Source organism: Canis lupus, chromosome 15 (assembly GCF_011100685.1).
Source record: "Canis lupus familiaris isolate Mischka breed German Shepherd chromosome 15, alternate assembly UU_Cfam_GSD_1.0, whole genome shotgun sequence".
Lineage (NCBI taxonomy): Eukaryota > Metazoa > Chordata > Mammalia > Carnivora > Canidae > Canis > Canis lupus.
In genome coordinates this window covers 23240296-23261432 of record NC_049236.1, presented here as the reverse complement: position 1 = coordinate 23261432, position 21137 = coordinate 23240296, and the positions used below count along the sequence as shown (strand labels likewise).

The 21137-nt window shown below is 35.7% G+C and overlaps 1 protein-coding gene and 1 long non-coding RNA gene across 3 annotated transcripts in view; one reads left to right on the top strand and one right to left on the bottom strand.

Annotated features, from left to right (window-relative positions):
* LOC102156585 overlaps window positions 1–21137 on the top strand; it is a 76346-nt gene that overhangs the window by 15598 nt on the left and 39611 nt on the right. The gene's annotated exons all lie outside the window — the stretch shown is intronic.
* Window positions 5723–21137, bottom strand: part of PTPRQ (protein tyrosine phosphatase receptor type Q) — a 246833-nt gene continuing 231418 nt past the window's right edge. Inside the window, 5 exon segments of the mRNA XM_038558531.1 lie at window positions 5723–9684; window positions 9927–10050; window positions 15640–15775; window positions 19824–19972; window positions 20845–20970. Of these exon segments, the coding sequence (XP_038414459.1) occupies window positions 9647–9684; window positions 9927–10050; window positions 15640–15775; window positions 19824–19972; window positions 20845–20970 (573 nt within the window). The 3' untranslated portion in view covers window positions 5723–9646.

Below are 21137 nucleotides of genomic sequence, written 5' to 3'. Positions count from 1 at the left end.
AGGCATTCGTGCATTCATTCATTCAATTACCATTTATCTAGAGCTCATGCTCTATGAAGGAGAGATATAGAGATAGAGATATATGTGCGTATAAATGTGTAGGTCTATCCCTATCATCTATCTATCTATCTATCTATCTATCTATCTATCTATCATCTATCATCATCATTTATCTATCTTCAGGAAATAAGGGGCCATTGAAACCTGCCTGGTTGTCTCTACTTTGTGTACGTTTCTGAGGAAAAGAGTGGTGTCTAAATCCAGCTGGCATATAGGACCCTGCTCCCTGCTGACCCACTTTCTTGCCTCTGCCTTTTCTTGGATCTACATGGCGCCAGTCCCTGGACTCTCTTTAGCCTTGCTCCACCTGCCTGTTATGACATGCTACCTCTTACTAGTCCGCCCTCATGTGTCCTGCTAGCCTGGTTTGCCACCTGTTGCTCACTACTGTCCTTCTGGACCTGGTGTCTGCCTCCATGCAAGTGCATACTGACAGCTGGATCCAGACCTGCCTCTGTATCTCTAGCACCAGCTTCGCTCTGTGGAAGATCTTGGTTCAAGTTTCTTCTGAAACTGCCTCACCCTGCCTTTTTAGTCTGATTAATTTTGCTAAGATCTTTCAAAAATATGCTAAACCCATTCCTGACTCCTTAGAGAGTAAATATAATGTGATTTAAAGAGAAGAAAAATATGTTTTCTTAAAGAGGCCTTTGGTTGCAATAGGTATTATTATTCTATCCAGTGGCTATTGAAATATGCTGGATTTCAAATGGTCTTGAATTTTTACTTTTTGAAGACTTATGTGCTTTTAATAATAAGGTATGTGTGTGTGTGTGTGTGTGTGTGTGCATGCGTGCACACAATATTAACGATATAAGCTATTGGTGCTGCTATTTTCAAGCTGTTTTGAATTGTGAAACCAAGTTTATTGAAGTGTCTATAATGTAAGGGGGGAAAAAGCTGTGGAATAATGTTTAGAATGTTTAGAAATGTAATTAATGTTTAGAAATGTTTAGAATTCTTTTTCGTCAACTTCAGTTGTTCTAAAGGTTTTCCTGTATTCTATCAAGATCTTGGTTTAATTCTGGAAAACCTGATAACCCTGAACAAACGACACTGTTGTGTGCCAGGTTTCTCTGCTCTCCCACTTTTGCTTTTGATTCAGCAGTGTTTGCTCCGTGATTGAAAAGATATTTTAGCAACTGTGCATTAGTACGAGAATATACTGTCACATAGGCGATATTATTTTACTTCTGCTAAGGCAAACTTTCAACTGAACATATTTGTTTGAGATTCTCTCCCATATAAGATGTTACAGCAAATGCTATGGGAATAAAATCATGAGAACGTAGACCTTGCTCGCAAGCAGCTGACAATCTAGTAAGTGGGGAATGCCAACTGGATAAGAACTATTGAAGAAAATGTAGGAGCATGCACATGGTATTAGGATGTGGCGGGTGTGTTTTTGTAGCAGCAAGTATTCTCATTAAGCTTCAGTCTAGAAAAAAAAGAGTAATATCATGAGAAACGATTTTTTAAAAATTAATGAATTTATTTTTAGAGAGTGGTGGGGGCAGAGGGAGAAGGAGAGAGAAACCCAAGCAATATCTGTGCAGAGCGTGGAGTCCAATGCAGGGCTCGATCTCAGGACCCTGAGATCATGACCTGAGCTGAAATCAAGAGTCAGGTGCTTAACCCACTGCACCATTCAGGTGCCCTGAAAGGATTTTTTTTTTATGAGTTTAATTCAACAGGCAATGAAGACTATTGAACAGATTAGTGAAATGATCAGACCTGAGGGCCAAGGGAGATAAATCAGGCAACAAATTATAGGGAATTGGAAGCAAAAACAATACAATTTGGTTTGGACCATTTACCAGAGGAGGCAGCAAGTAACAGAAAGAATACTGGACTAGGTCCCTGAATTCAAAGGCCAGCACTACCACTGGCTTTGTGGCATGAACAATTTGTATAACGGGGACTAATTTAGACCATAGCAGGGAACTTCTATTCTTGAAGAGCGGGTAATTAGCATTTACGTGTATGTCCTGTGCCTAATTAGGGGAGATCAAAGATATTAATATACAGTGGTCTCTAGGTCATAAATTGGGGCCTGATGGCTAACACTGCACCTCCAAAACCAGACTTCCCATTTCAAGCCTAGACTCTCACGTTTACTTAGTGTGTAACCTTCGGCAGATTATTTAACCTTCTTTTGCTTTTGTCTTCTCATTTGTAAAACACAGTACCATCTACTTCCAAGAATTGTCAGGAGATTAATTCATTAACATTTGTAGAGCCTCTAGAAGCGTGCCTGGCACATAGTAACAGTCCAATAAAGAAGGTGGTTATTAAGTTACAATAAGTAAAATAATAGTCTTTTTTTAATGCAGATTATTCACATCACAATTTTAAGTGTATTCTTTAAAACATAAACACGTAAAACTTCTGATACATCCAGGGAGTAGGTGTTAATCCTGTTAGCATGCATCAACTTTATGAATGTGGTGTCCTTAGACTCATGAAACCCTGTTCTGGTCTGAAAGCCCAACAAGGGAATGTATCATATCTTCCATGGCAATTCACCTGGTTATAAATACGAAGTGAGTAAGAACACAGTGAATTCTGTGGAAAGCACTTAGAGCACGTCAAGTTTTATTTTTAATGTTCAAAACACCTAATTGTTCATGCTTTGGGAATGGAGTAGGTAAGTGACAAAAGTAAATATTTCCATATTGTGCTCACTCAAGCAGGAGAGGACACTGATAAATTTGTGAAAATAACACATAAATATTTCATGCCATTTTAATAAAGTATTAGAGTTTAAAATTTACTCATGTTTGTGACAGTGTGAATTTTTTCAAACACAAAGAGAATAGAATAGAAATAATAATAGAAACTTTTTTACTCATCACTTAATTTTGACAAATCTGTGTTGCCATACAGCCCATAGATGCTTCAAATTTTACACCAAGATTTATAAATGCGTTTGAAACCCTTGAGGATCCCCCTGATTCATGGCAATCCATCACTGTACCTGTGCTCCTCTTACGTCAGAGTAAATCATGATTCTCCTGTGAAATAATTCCTAAAATTATATACTATTTGTTCTTTAAGAATTCTGTAAATGGTATCTTGTAACTATCTTGTGACTACTTTTTCACTATCCTTCTATTTTTAAAATCAACGTTATTGAACTATAATTTACATAAAATAAGATGCACTCATATGTATACAATTTTTTAAAGAATTTATTTATTTATTTATTTATTTATTTATTTATTTATTTATGAGAAAGAAAGAGAGTGTGTAAGTGGAGAGAGGGGCAGAGAGAGAATCTCAAGCGGATTGCATACTGAGCACAGAGCCCAACGTGGGGCTCGATCTCACTACCCTGACATCATGACCTGAGATGAAATATAGGGGCACCTGGGTGGCTCAGTCTGTTAGGCGGCCAATTCTTGGTTTTGGCTAAGGTCCTGATCTGATGGGCTCTGAGATCAAGCCGCCTGTCCAGCTCTGTACTCAGCAAGGTCTGCTTAAAGATTTTCTTCCTCTGCCCCTTGCCCACTCTCACACACACGTGCTCTCTTTCTGAAATAAATAAATCTTTAAAGCAAGAGAACATTACTAATATAAGTCTTTTTTGAGAAATATATTTTATTTTTTTCTATTTACTTATTTTTAAAAGATTTTATTTATTTGAGAGACATGGAGATGACAAGAGAGAGCAGGGCCTGGAAGGAGAGGAAGTAGGCTCCTTGCTGAACAGGGAGCCCCATGCGGGACTCGATCCCAGGACCCTGGGATCATGACCTGAGCTGAAAGCAGATGCTTAAGCAACTGAGCCATTGAGGCACCCTGAGAAGTATAATTTAATTTCTCTTGGATAAATGCCTAGGATTGGAAATGCTGGGTAAAATGATAATATGGTCTTATGATTAACTTCTAAGAAACTATCAGACTATTTTCAGAAGTGACTACCATTTACTTCCAGTTCCAACTGTTCCAAATCCTTGCCAGGATGACTTGATATGACCGTCATTTTAATTTTAATCATTCTATTGGGGTGATTATCTCATTCTGATTCTAATTTGCATTTCCTTGATGACTAATGATGTTGAACACATTTTCATGTACTGCCCATTTGTGTGTGTGTCTGGGAGGGGGGGGGTCTATGTGTATTATTTTGTAAATATGTGTATGCTGGATACAAGTCTCTATGACATTCTCCCAGCCTGTGGTTTGAGCTTTCATTTTCTTAATAGGGTCTTTTGAAGAGCAGAAGGCTGTAATTTTGATGAGGAACATTTTGTTATTTTTTCTTTTATATTTCATTTTTTAATATAGGCAAAGGTATTTGTCTATTCCAAGATAATAAGGATTTTCTCTTAGTTTCTTTTCTACAAGCTTTATAGTTTTAATGATTATATTTAGGTCTGTATTACATTTCCGTTTAATTTTTCTATTTGTTAAATGCGATAAGAGATAAAAATTCATGTTCTATCAGGTGGACATCCAGTTGTCCCTACACTATTAATTGGAAAGATATTCTTTTTCCCATTCAATTACCTTAACACCTTTGTTGAAAAACAATTGATCAGATATGTGTGGGTTTATTTTTCGACTTTCTATTTTTTTCTTTTAATGAGAAACACTATATATCTGTAGTGTAAATCTTAAATTTAAAAGTAAATTAAACTGTATTCTATTTAAAATTTTTCACTATCCTAGGTCTTTGCATCATTTCTACATAACTACAAAAGCATGCACATAGTGCTTATCAGTTTCTAGAAAAGAGAAGCCTTGTGGGTTTAAGACTAATATTCCAGGAGCACCTGGGAGGCACAGCTAGGTGTCTGAAACTTGGTTTTGGCTCAGGTTGTGATCTCAGGGTTGTGAGACTGAGGCCTCTACCAGGCTGTGCACTTAGCATGGAGTCGGCTTGAGATTCTCTCTGCCTCTCCCTCTGCTGCTCCCACTCGTACACTCTCTCTTTCTAAAATAAATAAATAAATAAATCTTAAAAAAGACTGATATTCCATTGAATCTATAGATCAATGTAAGAACTGATATCTTAGTAATATTGAGTTTTTGAGTTCATGGACATGCTTTAAAACAATTATTTAAGGGGCGCCTGGGTGGCTCAGTGGGTTAAGCATCTGCCTTCAGCTCAGGTCATGATCCTGGGGTTCTGGGTCAAGCCCCATGTTGGGCTTCCAGTTCAGCAGGGAGTCTACTTCTACCTCTGCCTCTCCTCCTTTGCTTGTGCTCTTTATCTATCTCTCAAATAAGTAAATAAAATCTTAAAAGAATAAAAACAAAAAAACTACTTGAATATTCATTAATTCTTCTCATCCATATCATTTCTGGTATACAGATCCTGCACATTTCTTGTTATATTTATTCTTAAGCATGTTTATGGATGCTATTGTTAAGGGCATTTTGAATTGAACTTCCAGTTTTTCATTGATCATATGTAGAAATAAAATTGATATGTGTATCATGATATGTCCCGTTACCTTTTTAAAGCTACTTATCATACTCAGCAGCTATTTTAAAAATAGATCTCTCAAGAATTTCCTCAAACATGATTATACTTTCTACTCACATAGTTTTATTTTTTCCTTTATAAACCTTATCTCTTTTATTTCTTTTTCTTACATTTTTGTAATGGTTAAGAACGCCAATACAATGTGGAATAGAAGTTGTGGGAGTGAGGTTTTTTTTTTTTTTTTTTTTTTTTTTTTTGCCTTTTCTTGATCTTGGCTGAAGGCCTTCAATATTTTACTATTAAGAATGCTATTAACTCTAGCTTTATGTAGTTGTCCTTAGGTTTAGGAGGTACTTTCAGCGCTTTGAATACATCATTGCATTTTCTATTGACTTAAATTATTTCTGAGTGGAATTTAGTGTATTTTCTTATCTTTGAACCCCTGAATATCAGGTCTCTATTTTCTTTGTTGTCTTTAAAACTTCTACCTTTATTATCCACTTTCAGTAACTTGATTATGATATGCAGCTCCCATTCTTGCTAAACATAGTCTCAGGCACAGCAATTAAACTTTCATTATATCCATCTGTAATATGGGACTCTGCAGATCTTAATGGATTTTGTAAGAATTAATTGGGAATGATGTATATAAAAGTATTCTAAAAAGTTTATAATTTACTAAAATTATTTTCTAATCCAAAAATACTTTCAGTGAAAATTAAAATAGAAACATAGTATTGTTAAGAGGAGAATAATGATTTTTTGTTACCTTGCATTAGGTAACAGGTTTATTTTCAAATGACTGAATTGCAGACACTGATTCAAAATATCTAGTTGGAATGTCCAAATCAAAATTTTCTTGACTTGTTTTTCACATCACATTTTATGTTATTTGTGCACATGACTACCTATTCATCTTAATTCAGAATTCCTTGAGAATGCTCAAATCATTCATGAAATCAATTGTCTTATTTAGCAGAAGTCAATCTAAATGCCATAATTTTCAATAAGTGCATGTGAAACATACACAGTATATGACATATAAATATGGCACGAATATCAAAAAATATAATACAATCTAAAAATGGGATGCTCTATCTTATTGATAAACATTACACACGGACCAGTCTGGGTAAAAGATTAACTTTGCAGAGTTAATTGTACTTTTATGAAACACTTTGATATGTGCAATCTAATCTATTCCTCAGAGCATCTTCATGAGCTGGTAGGTGTGTGACTCCTGCTTCCACATGAAAACTCTGTATGGTTACAAAGTCACTTAACATGAAATATTACTTGTCCTAAAAAGGTGATCTGTTTTGCCAAGATTATGCTTTATCAACTTTTTTTCATATTTTCACCTTTTCATATCATTCAGTTGAGAATTTCAGGTATTTTGTGTTCCAGTTTCCATCAAAAATCTCATGTGAGTTTTCTGAAAGTTGGCCCATGGAAATGGACTTGCCACAATAATGTCGTGGACTTGTAGGATGTATGCTTTGCTGAACTTAAATTTCGTTTTTAAAATTTAGTGTTTGGTACCAGATGCAGAGAGCAAATTGCCATCTTTTTTATGAAGAGGGCAAGGTTTAATTAGCCTTTTTCAAAAGCCTTATTATACATTTCACCTATAAACCGAAAGAAGAAAATTATGCGTTTTAAAGCAGGATGAAAGTAGAGGTGATACTAACAGCTGCTCTCGTCTCTGGCAAACCATTCTGAGAGGCTCCAGTTTCATTTGGTTCAGATGAAACACATGTTGCTCATTTATTGTACATGTGCTTCAACGTATTTTGACAAATCTGATCTAAAAATGTTACAGATGTTCCTCATTATTCTAATCTGCACTTAGCAGCCACCTATAGCTTGTGTCTATATATTGGCTATTTCACAATATCATTAATAGAAAATTTAGCTATCATTAATATGTGGGGTTTAATTCAATTTTAGGTCTAGGTATAGACCTAAAATTGTGATAGACCTGGTGAGCAATACCCATTCAACAGGTGTTCTAATTTTTTTTTTTTTCTGTGAATGAAGACAAAACTTTTTTTAACAGGTTTCAAATAATTTCAGGTGGACATGAGATTATTCTGCCCATGATGTCTTTTAGAGATTTGCTATCCAATGTATGGCCTGAGATCCAGCAGCAGTATTATAACTTGAGTACTTACTAGACGTGGAGAATCTCAGATCCTACCCTGGACCTACTGAAACAGAGTCTGCATTTTCACACAATCCCCAGGTGATGTGTAGACACAGTAGAGTTTGACCAGCACTGTTTTAGAAGAGGTCTTATATTAAAACTCTGTTTTGTACACATACATGTGCATATGCACATGGGTCAAACTGAAACTCTACGCTGTACACCTCTGTTTTAAACAGATACTGTAAAGAGTGAGCTGGCCTGTAGATTGAACTGTTTATTTTCTTATAATTCAATTCATTAAAAAGTAACCTCATTAGTACTTCCCAAAGGCTGTCTTCTATGAATACAAAACCCCATATTCACAAGTACTGGCTCATCACACTTTTTCACTGATTTATATATGAAGGAAACTTCTACTCTAACTTAAATCTTTCAGAATTCTCATTTCTTACTGTGTCCTGTAACTTTCTATAGAATAAGCTTGGTTGGAACAATAGTGGATTGTATTATTACACTGCTTTGCCATGAAAAACAAGAAGCAGGACTACTTATAAGATTAAAGAATTTAATTTCTTGGGTAATAAATTGATTTTAAAATCTCTTATTACCTATGGTTACTTTGGGACATGATTATATGTAAACACATTATTAATATTGTACTTATATATAATTTACTTCATTATATTATTTAAGGGAATTATCAATTATATCTCAATATGTGATATAAAATAAAATTTATACATACAAGGACCTCTGAAATCATGCTGCAAAGTAAGTCAATGCCTTAAAATTTAATTTTATTGGCCATCACATTTTCTCTATGTATATGCCACCAGAAATAAGCATAAGGTATAATTCTTATCATAGAGGAAATAGAATAATTGATACTAGTTCATTATATGATCCTTAATTGAAATCTATGACAAAATAATTTCATATAGTTCAAAATTACTTAGAACATTGTCACTATCTAACAAAAAGGAGGTTGAAATGTGTTAATAAAAATCTCTAATTTGCTACAAGCTGGCTAATTTCTTTGTTTGTAGTTTCACCAAATATCCTCCTCAATGATCTACCTTCGGAGATGAAAAAAGATCCTTTTATGTAATCTATTCAGAAGTTTCTGTTGGCACCACAGCAGCACATCATCAGTTTACAAGTTTGCCATACATCATACATTTCTGCTGGAGAGACTTTTCAAAACTATTAATATTAGGTTGAATAGACATCTAAAGTACAAATACTCTGATGCATTAGCCATGTATTTAATTATACAACAGAGTGGTCCTGAAAAAGGTACAGATGTAGACAGTACAAATGTACTCCACAGCTTCCTATGAGCAATCGCACTGTTTCGTTTCTTGTTGGTTTTCAAACTAAAGATCACAATGCAACTGAAATAGCCTTTAGTGTCCCCAAAGAGCTACTGTGTGTTGTATAAAGGCTAAGTAATCCGGGCAGTGTCAAGGGGTTACAGTTCAGCTGTTGGAGATCACGAGATGATATCTCAGCACTCATAAAATAGAGGATTCAAAAACACAGGGGTGTACATGGAAGTACAGATCATTATGACAGTCCTGGAAGTTATCCACAAGAAACGTTAACACCACGGAGGCCAAAATAACATGACCGAATCAATATTTACAACTTTTGTTCAAGATTCAATCCAATATGTGGGGAAAATTTACCTGGAAAGATTAATGCTAATATAATGATAATTTTCTATTTGGCTCATTCCAAAGTTACGGAAGACTTCAAAATCTCTGGGATATCTTTTCTTAAACATTTTAAGTGCATAATAATTCTGTATAAAACAAATAGCTATCCTGAATTAGCTATGTCCTAGGACTATTCCTAAAATGTCAATCCATTTAGTAAAGGCACAGTAGCAGAAACAGAGAGATTTCTTTAAGGTTGCACATTTCAATTCAGAAGAGTGAGGGGGAAACTTTGGCCCTTGGGATTTGAAAATATCTTCCAGTTGTAATCTTTGGTCTGGATATTTACATGGTGGTTTCTTCCCATTCAAGCTCCACATCACCTATAACATAAAGTAACATGTCAAAAGAGAGAACTGAAATTACCAGTTCAAAAGATCTAAATGTTTCATGGCAAAAAATATAGCACAGATCCAGAGGCTATTACTCTAACTTGGAACAGAGAAAAATAATGAAAATTTGTTAGGTGCATTAACCGAGCTTCTGAAACATTTTCAACATGTGGTTGTTATTAAATTAATGCTCCTGGTAAACTAGTGAATTGGTACACGTTGCCTCTGTTTACCTTCCATGGCATCCAAAGAGTCCATCTTCTGAAGTGCTGAATAGTTTACAAAACAGATGGGCTGATTACTTCCTTTACTTGATAAGAGATCCAGAATGCACTGGTATAAAAAGATATACTGTGCCTAGACACCAAAAAAGAGAGTGGTTAAATAAATGGATGGGTGGATTTTTAAAAATTATCTCAAACAATTATTTGTCTTATTATAAGGGGAGCTATACTGTTACAGTGAAAAGTAATGCGGAATCTAATAAATGTTAAATAGCTAAGCTAGAAGCACAGAATTTACCACATACATAAATGATTTTGCGCCATTTCAAACCAGGTTTTTAAAATTCCTATGGCTTCTTGTAGCTTCAAATTTTTTTTTTGATACTTATCATTAAACACCATGCTAATTTGTTCTTGCTTGCTGTGGTTATAAAAAAAAAGTGGCAAATTTGGTTATTTAAATCTGTTTATGAATTTCCTTTTTTCCTGTCAGGTCTACATGAGTAGTTTTTCTTATACATAGTTTTCTTGCTAGAATGATTAGAATGGCTGTTGGAATACAGCTGCTAAATTTGCTTTCACTACCTGTGAATGAGCATATCAACACCCCATCAGCATATTTAAAATATGTTTGACAATTTTGTTAATCACCCGACATTTGGCCTACTTAATGTCAAGTATCTGGTCTTTATTTGTAAGCATAAGGCAGGTGATCACTGAACTATCTAAACACCCATGTCCTGGACAAGGATTCCTAACGTATCATCTGAATGTTTAGGCTAAATTCAGGACCATCTAGGTTCTTTAAGTTTTTTCAATATAATTCAATAACCTATTCACATTTCTGAGTTTGGACTTTCTCAAAGGTACTTAAGGTTTAGTCTTAGACAATTACCCTCCTTTTTACATAGGAGACATGATGTTAGAGGAATATAATCAAATATTTTATACTACATATACTACTTATTATTATATATGTCTGGATATTGACAGTTGATTTAAATAGGATGTCCTCTAAAGGGACCATCTCCCTCTAGAGGAGTCTATGTTCCTACTCATCGCTACTGTATCTCAATACGTTCTGGAACTCCTCTACTGAGACTGTCTTCAGAAACTGTTGGTCGTTATTATGAATATCTATTTCTTCATGAATTAAAAAATGCTTCCACACACATCTCATCAGCAGAATGTCCGTTCTGGGAGGGTAAAACTGTCACATTCACTGCTCTATTCCCACTACCTGTAATAGTGCCTGGCGTGTGGTCGTTACGTAACAAATGTTTGTTGACTCAGTATCATTTAATTCTCACAACTAGCCAACCTTTGCCATTTAAGGAAGGATTTCATTTGGAGAACATTCAGAAGTCATTGGGGATTAAGTTTCGTAAGTGAGTGGATGATCAAGTTACGTGATTCAATTTTGGTAAGAAAGGAAGTTGTCGCTTATAAAGGAATGAAAATCCTGTTGAAATTGCTAGTAAATTACTCCTCAAGGTAATTCCAAAAAAAGTGTTTTCAAATATACGTCACACAATGAATAACATTATTGGCAGAGATATATGGACACAATATAATTTCTTTGAAAAGGACAATCATTTGAATTGGTGAGTTTTGGGGGTTTTGTTTGTTTGTTTTTTGTTGTTTTACAAAATCACATTTGAATTTGAAGTCACATTTGATATGTGAAGCTTCTGACTGTCCCCATCTCATTTTCTCCACTGGAAAGAATGATGGGTGTAAACTTTGCCAGCACGGCAGGCTGAGCTCCACAGGGCAGGACTGTATTTTCCAAGATCCCTCTGCCATGGTGTGTTATTGCCCAAGAGGCCGCGGAGAGCTCAGTCCTAGCTCCTGCCTTTGGTAATCATGGTACCTTAAGAATGAAACTTTTCTGATGTTTAGCTTCTTCATCTAGGGGATCATAACACCTATGCTGTGATAGTTAAAGGACTTACTATATGTAATGTGCCTGGCAAAAAAACTAGGCCACCCAAGTATAGTATATTAGGATTTTTATTTTTCCTTTTACCCTAAAACTTCACATAAGTACATTTCTAGGAAAACTGGAGCAGGAAGGGGACTCGTCCAGATTAACCCTGGTTTGAAGTACTGACAGCAGCTCAGGATGGTATCTCACTGAGGACCATTGTCTCAGAAAGTCCGTGGGGCTGCTATGTATTGGTTTTTGGTAGACAGTGAAAGAGCTCAAAGCTCTCTCCTGGGTCTGGGCCATGCCCCTCCGGGGCCTTCTGGTGGGAATATATTGGCTGAGTTCCCACCTCCCCAGCCCTGCTCAGGGCCACTGTAGTGTGGGCTGAGGCAGGATTCTTCATAGAAATTGCAATCACTCCCAAGTGCAACAGAGGAAAATAAGAAACCACTCTTGTGCAAAGACATACTGGTTTGTAAGGGTTGGAGCCAAGGACTGTGGTCGTTTCCCTTTTTATCATCAAAGAGGAAAGATGGTAAAGAGCAAAACTTCTGGGGAGTGAAGTCAGGTGAAAGAGAGCTTCTGAGTGCCAGATATCTCAGATATTTACTGCATCCTGGGCACTGACTGCATGTTTGGGGCTTTAGACACTTTCTCTTATTTAATACTGACAGTAAGCTTGGAGATGTATAACATGACTATTTCACAGAAGAGAAATAACTCAAAGAGGCTAATTAAACAAGTCACAGAGCCAGCAACTAATTAAGTAGTTGAGCTGAAATCACAACTCAATTCTCGGACTTCAAAATTCATGCTCTTCCCATCCCCTCACCCGACCTGGTAAGGTTGGTACTTGGTAGTACTTGGGTACTACCCATCCTAGTACCCAACATACTACTCAGGCTGGTTAAACAAGCATAATATATGAACTTTATAGCATATATTGCCTACTAAATTGTGTGAGATTATTAACAGGCATCCTTAGACACTCTTTACAATGTTCAGTTCCACAAAGTTGTAGAGCATGGCAAAATATTTTCAACTTTTATTACCTGAAGAGTGACTCTAGTTTCTAGAAAGAAATGAGATCCCAATCTGTCCCACCCTCTATCCTATCCAAAAGAGCCAACCTATCTTGATCAATGTCAAGAATATTGGGCACCTGTGCACAGGAGTAATCTAGGGACATGGGAGGAAAACATTAGCACTCTGTTTATTCCTGTTGTTAACAAAAATAAGAAAGAATTTGGGTTTTAATAATATTTAATAGTTGGATCGATATGGGAACCCTTATCTTGAGAACAAGCTACCTAATTTGTGAGTCTACTTCAAAATGAATGAGAGTTTCCTCCCTCAAAAATTATTAAAGATTTTCAACACAGTGACAGCAAACACTAAAACAAGTGCAGGGTCCTTTTGAGTACGGGGCCCTGTGAGATTGCGCAGGTTGCACACCCAGGAAGTCAACCCTGGTCACAAGTTATATTCCATTTCTGAAGTATTCCAAGGGAAGAGTGATACCTCACTCCTTTGTTCCCCTTCAGCATACAAAGGAATGCACATGAACATTACCCAGTTTTGCCTAACCATCACAAAATTGAAGTGGCTCAAAAAAGATTCCTGAAGGGATGTCTGGGTGGTTCAGTGGTTGAGCGTCTGCCATTGGCTCAGGTCGTGATCCCGAGGTCCTGGGATCGAGTCCTGCAACAGGCTCCCAGTGTGGAGCCTGCTTCTCCCTCTGTCTGGGTCTCTGCCTCTCTCTCTGTCTCTCATGAATAAATAAATAAAGAGACTATGGATTGAAGGTAATATTTATCATGTAAGCCCAAATGAATGACAAGGAAATGGCAGGGCTGACATTCTTTGTGCTTCTAGAATAAACTTATAGCCATTCTATGAGGTAAAAACAGTGTAATGAAATCTGACAAAAAGCTAGATCACTATATTTAGACACTTATAAATAATTTAGAATATATATTTAAAATCACTATTGAAACAGAATTATCTTGTGTCAAGTATCATTATCTTGTTTTTTTAAGATGTATTTATTTATTTACTCATGAGAGAAATGGAGAAAGAGAGAGAGAGAGGCAGAGACACAGGCAGAGGGAGAAGCAGGCTCCATGCAGGGAGCCTGACATGGGACTCGATCCCGGGACTCCTGGATCACTCCCTGGGCTGAAGGCAGATGCTTAACCACTGAGCCACCCGGGCGTCCCAAGTATCATTATCTTAATGATGATATGAAGGCGTCACAATTAGCAAGATTTCAAAATATTGCTTACTTGATCTTTATCTGTTTTTTGATTTCTCATTTTGTGTATGTTTTATAATTTACATAACTGTTTAATCTACATTTAAAAATAAATATAGATTTATTAGAGTTGAATGTTCAAACATTCTTCCTGAAAGGGACGTGCAGTCCACAAAGTCTAGATGTCTCTGGTCTAGAGCAGCTTTTTTCCTAAGAACATTAATGTTCCCCCTACGTGGCATTATAGGTTCTGGGGTCAAATGAGGTTCGAGGATCTCACAATCATATAAATTTGGGAAATGATGTTCATAAGGGCTCTGCATTTGTAAGTGTCAATGCACAGAGGATTTAAGAAACTCTAAGATCAGTTTAACTTCTTTTCAAACTTATTTTAGCAAAGAACCTATTTTTTTACACTTTAACAACTATGATGCTATATGTGTTTTCCAGTAGGTATTGTGGAAAATACTATTACAGCTGATCTGTATACTTACTGTGAGAAAATTTCCATTTGAAGAGTATAGAAATACCAATCCAAATATACAGATAGAAACATCTTATATATTATAGTTAGACAGACTTGGGCTTGAATTTTGATCCTGAAATATTAATTGTATAATCTTGAAATATCACTTAAATTCTCTGAATGGAACCTCTGCGTTCCTATTTGTAAAGCAAAGCAAACTAGTCTGTTGATGAGTTTTATTGGCACTGCTTTACAAATAGAGGGTTAAATAAGATAATATATCTAAAGGATTATTATAGAATATGGAACTCACTAGACATTCATATAAGGTTTTTAGTCTTGTTACCATTATACTGCATGATTTTTTAAAAGATTTTTATTTATTTATTCATGAAAGACACAGAGAGAGAGAGAGAGAGAAGCAGAGACACAGGCAGAGGGAGAAGCAGGCCCCATGCAGGTAGCCCAATGTGGGTCTCGATCCCAGGACTCCAGAATCACAACCGGGGCCAAAGGCCCGCTTAGCCACCCAGGGATCCCCGTGATTTTTTTAATGAAGAAAAATCTATATATTTTATCAATATTTTTGCCTCTAAACCAAAACAACAAAATAAAAAACTCCCAGGGAATTAGTTGATTAGATGCTATTACAATTGTTATTAGCATTAATATACAATAGGAATAAAAATGGACAAGGGAAATACACAGAACCCCGTAATGGTCAATATTTTAAGCTTTTCCCAAACATAACGCTTAGCATGTTTATAAAAGAATTTGATTCGACTCATTTACGAAGCTTCCCAAATTTGCCAAATACTAAAGACAGATCAATTTTTAAATTCCTCTCTATATGCTTATCAGTATAAACAAGCTAGGAGGAGCAGTCAGGAACAGTGCTGAGGGGTGACTGGGCCCCGTGGCCTGCCCTTCTCAAATCCCTTTATAATGTAGAAAAACAGTGTCTGCTATGCAAATAAAGTTTCATGTCCAAGCCCAACCAGACTGCTGCCACTAAGATCCTCCCTTGGAGAAGTTCCAGAGCTGACGCTGCACACACTTTTAGATATCTTACCAGGTTCTGTACCATGCACATTCTCTCACTTCTCAGTTCAGCTACCAATCCATATATATCCACAAAATCGTGATCATTTATATGTTGTGTTAAGTGGTCCAGAGCAATAAAAACTCCAGTCCTTCCAACTCCAGCACTGCAGGAATGGCAAAACCACATGAACATTGTTCAGCAAAAGGTTGTTCAAATTGACAGCAAGCAATAAAGAAAGAGAACTACTGTAGTAATAAATTCTACACAAGTCCTTTTCTTCTTTAGAGGAAATTTGTTTTGGAGTGTCTTTGGATTTGTACTGTTATCAACAGTGTCTAGAGAGATCAAGATGATTAATTTTAGCACTCTATCAAATGTTTGAGGTTTTTTTTTTTTTTTTAACCACTTTTCCTTCTTTTTCATAATATTATAAGGGGTGTAGCTGGAGAAGTATAGAGAATTTTAAAAAATTGTTGAAAATTCTTGGGGCACCTGTGGATCAGCTGGTTAAGTGTCATAACCTTTGACTCAAGGTATGATCCCTGGGGCCTTGCTCCCTGCTCAGCGGGGAGTCCGCTTATCCCTCTCCCTTGGCCCCTTCCCCTTGTTCGTGCTCTCCCTCACTTGCTCTGTCTCAGAAAAAGAAATAAAATCTTTTTAGAAATTTGTTAAGAAACTTTGTATTGAACATATTTTTGGTTACCAATAGAAATGCTAAACATTAAAAATGCCCATTGTTTAGCCCTATAGCATATTCTCTGCATCTTATTGGCAATCTCTCATGTGCTCTTTTCTCTTTCATTTATTAGGGTTTTTTTTTTGTTTTGTTTTGTTTTTTGTTTTTTTTTTTACTTCCTATAGATAATAAACTGAAAAGCTATTTCCTTTTAAGAAATTAGTTTAACACCCAGGGACAAGTACGTGCTCCATAGAAACTGAATTGTTAAACTTGGTAAGAGTTATGCAGAAATTCCCATCAGAAAGACAAGACTCTTGGTACTTGAATGGTTAACATAAGAAGTAAATAGAAAAAGAACAACAAAAGACATTTGGAAGGTCACCTAGTCTTATAAATGTCACTTTGAACAACACTGAAGTGCCGGTTTTGTAAGTAAGAAATTGTCGAATCTTAGCAATATCCCATGATTCAACCATACAAGAAATAATGAGCATTACAACATAATTTGATGATGGTAACACATATACACATATACCGAACAGTGTTATCTGTCATTATATCATTCAATATATCTTGAGTGTCAGACTCTGTCCTGGGCATCTGGGGTACAGCTTTGAACAATACTACAAAGTCCCTGCACTTATGGAGCTGACCCTGTAGAGGACAGAGAAGGGCAGGACACAAATAAGCAAACATGCATAGAATGTGCCCGGTGGTAATAAATTCTATGAAGAAAGATAAATCAGGTTAAGGAGAAGGTGTCTCTGATTATGTAATATTTGGAAAGAAACTTGCATAAGGAGGCACACAGTGTGGGTGTCTGGGAGAGGAGCACCGCAGCCAGAGGGAGTGGGGGGAGAACAGATTTTAGTGGAGCAGGTTTTGTGGGTTTGAAGAAGAGCAAGGAGCCCAGGGTGGGGAGAGTGCAGTGGGGAAGTGAGAGGGGCGAGTGAGGCATCAGAGCATCTGCTGCAGGGCTGCAGGTGGACCATGAAAGGAAGAGCAGAGTGGAGAAGGACTCTGGGGTTTTGGCAGGAGACAGAATGGATTTGCCATTTACCAGGATGGGGGATGAGAAGGAGGAGTGAAATTTGGAGATTGAATCCAGTGTTCTGTTTTAGGCACATCAAATTTTAAGAGTTTTACGGTCATTCAGGTCGTCACATTGAACTGGAAGTGAAATGTATGCCTAAGTTGAGGTGAGAAGTTGGAGTTAGAGATAAAAATTTAGTACACGGTTTTAAATGATACTAAAAGACAATTATTAATATGAGCATACTTTTTTCCTGATCTCTTTTATCCATTTTAATCACAAAGAAGGAGACTCTAACTCTTTTTTATTCTTGATTAAAGTATAATTGATACACAATGTGACATTAGTTTCAGGTGTACAATGTAGTGATTTGACAAGTCTATACAAGATGCTATATTTACTACACTTTACTATCTGCTCTCTACTCTTTTTGAGGCCACAAGGGTAATGTTAGGTACTTTCTAACAGATGTTAGTGGCAGTGCAGTGTATGTGCAAGACACAGAGAAGCTGAAGGCAGCTACTGTCTATTAAAGGTTTAATCATCAATGATCCAGCTTAAAAGCAATCATTGACTTTAAAAACAAACTGTTACTCTATTTGCACTATATACTATTCTGTTGAAAATGTTACATATGGGGAGCGTAAATGGAATTGGGAGGGTAAAAATAATGCTTTTACTTTTTGTTCTATATACTTTTTAAATCTAGGCATTATTTAGATATTTTATAATGAGCAAGCATTTATGTATTACCCTTGTAATTTAAAAAAAAATTCACAATACTCCTGGGAAATATATAATAATTTAAATTCCATAGTGATTTTTTCCTCTAAATAAAAGTAAAAAATCTGGATGGATTAATATCTTCTTACATCTTTAACCACATTAATTTTAGTAGATACCTATTAGAAAATTTATCAATTATTAGAATTATTGAAATTAATGATTTATTAATTATTAATGTGACCAAGATACAGTTACTTAAATTTTTTATTGCAGTAAAGAATACATAAGATTTACCATTTTAAGCATTTTTAAGGACACAACTCAGTTGGTGTTAAGCACACTCTTAATATTGTGCAATTGTCACCATCATCCATTTCCAGAACTTTTTCATTATCCCAAACAGACATTCTCATTAAACAACTAATTAAATAATGTACCCATTAAATAATAATTGTCCTTCTCGCTCTCCCTGGAGTCACTGGAAACTATAATTCTACTTTCTGTCTCTATGAATTCATCTATTCTAGATATCTCATGTAAGTGAAATCATAAAACAGTATATTATTTAAAAAATTTTTTAATTTATTTGATAGAAGGAGCATGAGCACAAGCAGGGGGAGCAGCAGAGGGAGAGGGAGAAGCAGGCCCTCAGAAGAGCCAGGGGCCGGATGTCGGGCTCAATACCAGGACCCTGAGATCATGACCTGAGACAAAAGCAGATGCTTAAATGGCTGAGCCACTCAGGTGCACAAAAATAGTGTATCATAACCTACTTTTTCTCTAATTTATAAACCAATGGTTGAAGAGACAAGTTGAGACTTACTTAGATTTATTATGTTAGAAAACAATCAAATCAATCTGTCCAGAAAAATTCTGAATTCTAAACAACCTTGAGTTTTATTCTTAGAGTATTAAATACCAATGAAAATAAAGCAGAGAAAAACTTCAATTTATAGTTATATTCCCTTAACCATGCTCAAAGAGCTAGTCAAAGGAAGACATGTAAGTAACTAAAGTTTGTAAAAAATTATTGTCATACTTGGGTTGGTCACTTAATTTGGTCTTTATTTTAAATTTCATTTTCTTTTATTCTTTACAACTCAAATATAAAAATCTGCTTTTATGAAAAGATTTTTAATTATGGTTGTAGACTAATAGCAATTGATATAATAAAGGATCAGATGCTTATTTGTAAAAATCTTTAAATCCAACACACAGACACATACATACATCAATGAGGGGCTACAGTTAAACACAAAAATTAAAGACTTTCCTTTGAGAGGCATAATCCAGTCAAGGGGAGGTGGAAGGGGAGGGAGGAATGAGGGGGGACCCTTATGGTGGGGGTGAATGGGTGACGGGCACTGAGGGGGGCACTTGACGGGATGAGCACTGGGTGTTATTCTGCATGTTGGCAAATTGAACTCCAATAAAAAATAAATTTATTATTAAAAAAAAAAGAGTTTGGGAAAAGTCCCTTACCAGTAAGATTGCTCACTTTTCTTTCTTTTCTTTCTTTCTTTTTCTTTTTTTTATTGCTTGCTTTTAGATACCTTCCCTATTCATTTTATTTTTGCCATCTAACCTTTAATAAAGCTATAGTTTGGTACATTTTAACCAGTAAAACATCTGAAAGCTGGAAATTAGAATGAAGCAACATTAACATTCCGCCAGAAAATAATCAACGGTATCATGATAATAAAAAGGCTTTTACATTGGCTTTTAAAATCATTTTTAGTATTTCATTTAAGGTTCTGAAAATCTCTTCCTTACCTGCAGTGAACAATCATAGGTGTGGTGTCATGGGCTCTGCTTGCTCGAACCAGTTTTACAAAGTGAACCAGAGGGGCACTGTTTTCAGGGACCCCATGCTCAGGCCAAGCAGTAAAGTTACACTGTCGAACAGTCATGCAATCTCCATGCTACGTAATGTGACAGATTAAAGAAGCATGATATTGTTATTAAAGTACCACAGTGAAGGTTTACGGTAGCTGATGTCCTACATTTTGAAGGTGATCTTTTAAAAACAACTATTTACCAAACAGAAGAAACTCTGTCTTTCATGATTTTCTGCAAGACAGATCTTCTACTATTGCTACTATACAGCAAATTACCTTTTGGAATGACTGGAAATAATAAAAAAAACTTGCAAACAGATGATAATATAGAATGTTTATATTCAAACATAGAGCAATATTTGGTAGCACAGTATAGTAGATTTTAAAATAATTTTGATCCAAAATTAAATAAGCACATTAACCTATTATTCAGAACACAGGTATTGAGTGTCTGATAATGCCAGAAAGCAAAAAAGATCCTTGTATTATTTTCTGCGTGTGTAGGCTTTGATACAAACTGATAAAGTGGAATCTCATACTGCATCTTCTGTACTCGTTCTGGGTTAAGTAGAAAATCAAATTATGTAGATGAAGAAAGAGATGACTGATTAGGGAAATTCCTGTTTCAAGTTAAATATTACAGTTTTTTCATCAAAGAAAAACCTAATGATCTAGTTGTTTTCTTCTTTTTTCCCCTTGTCTACCTAAGAATTTGATGCTAAGTGATTAATATAAACTTTAACCACGAGATTTGGAATTAAACACAGTGACATAGATGTTGCAGTCAGCTACCAACAGAAACTTCTATTTAGAAAATAATAGGAAAGTACTGTTCAATATAGAGGTGTTGTTGCAAGGGACAATTCTAGAAATTAATCTACTTTTAGATATTTAGAGCATTCATATTTACTACTATGTTCCCCCCTTGTCTCTTTTTTTTTTTTTTTTTTTTTTACCCTTTCAATTTTCAGATCCCTGATGGTCCAATCTATTTGAACATCTTCCATTAGCTTTGTAATCACTATATCTCCAAAGACGGTAACTGGCTTGTTGTCCTCTGGCCAATACTGATGGCATCTGATCTGTATTCAGGGAAAATCACCAGTCGTAAGAACTACTGTTACGTTGATATATATATCAGTTATGGCTACAAAATTAAAACTGCCTTATAGATGTCCAAGTTATTGATGACTCACAGTATTGGCTGAAATTGTCACACATATATTAAAGCAATTGCAAAATAACATCT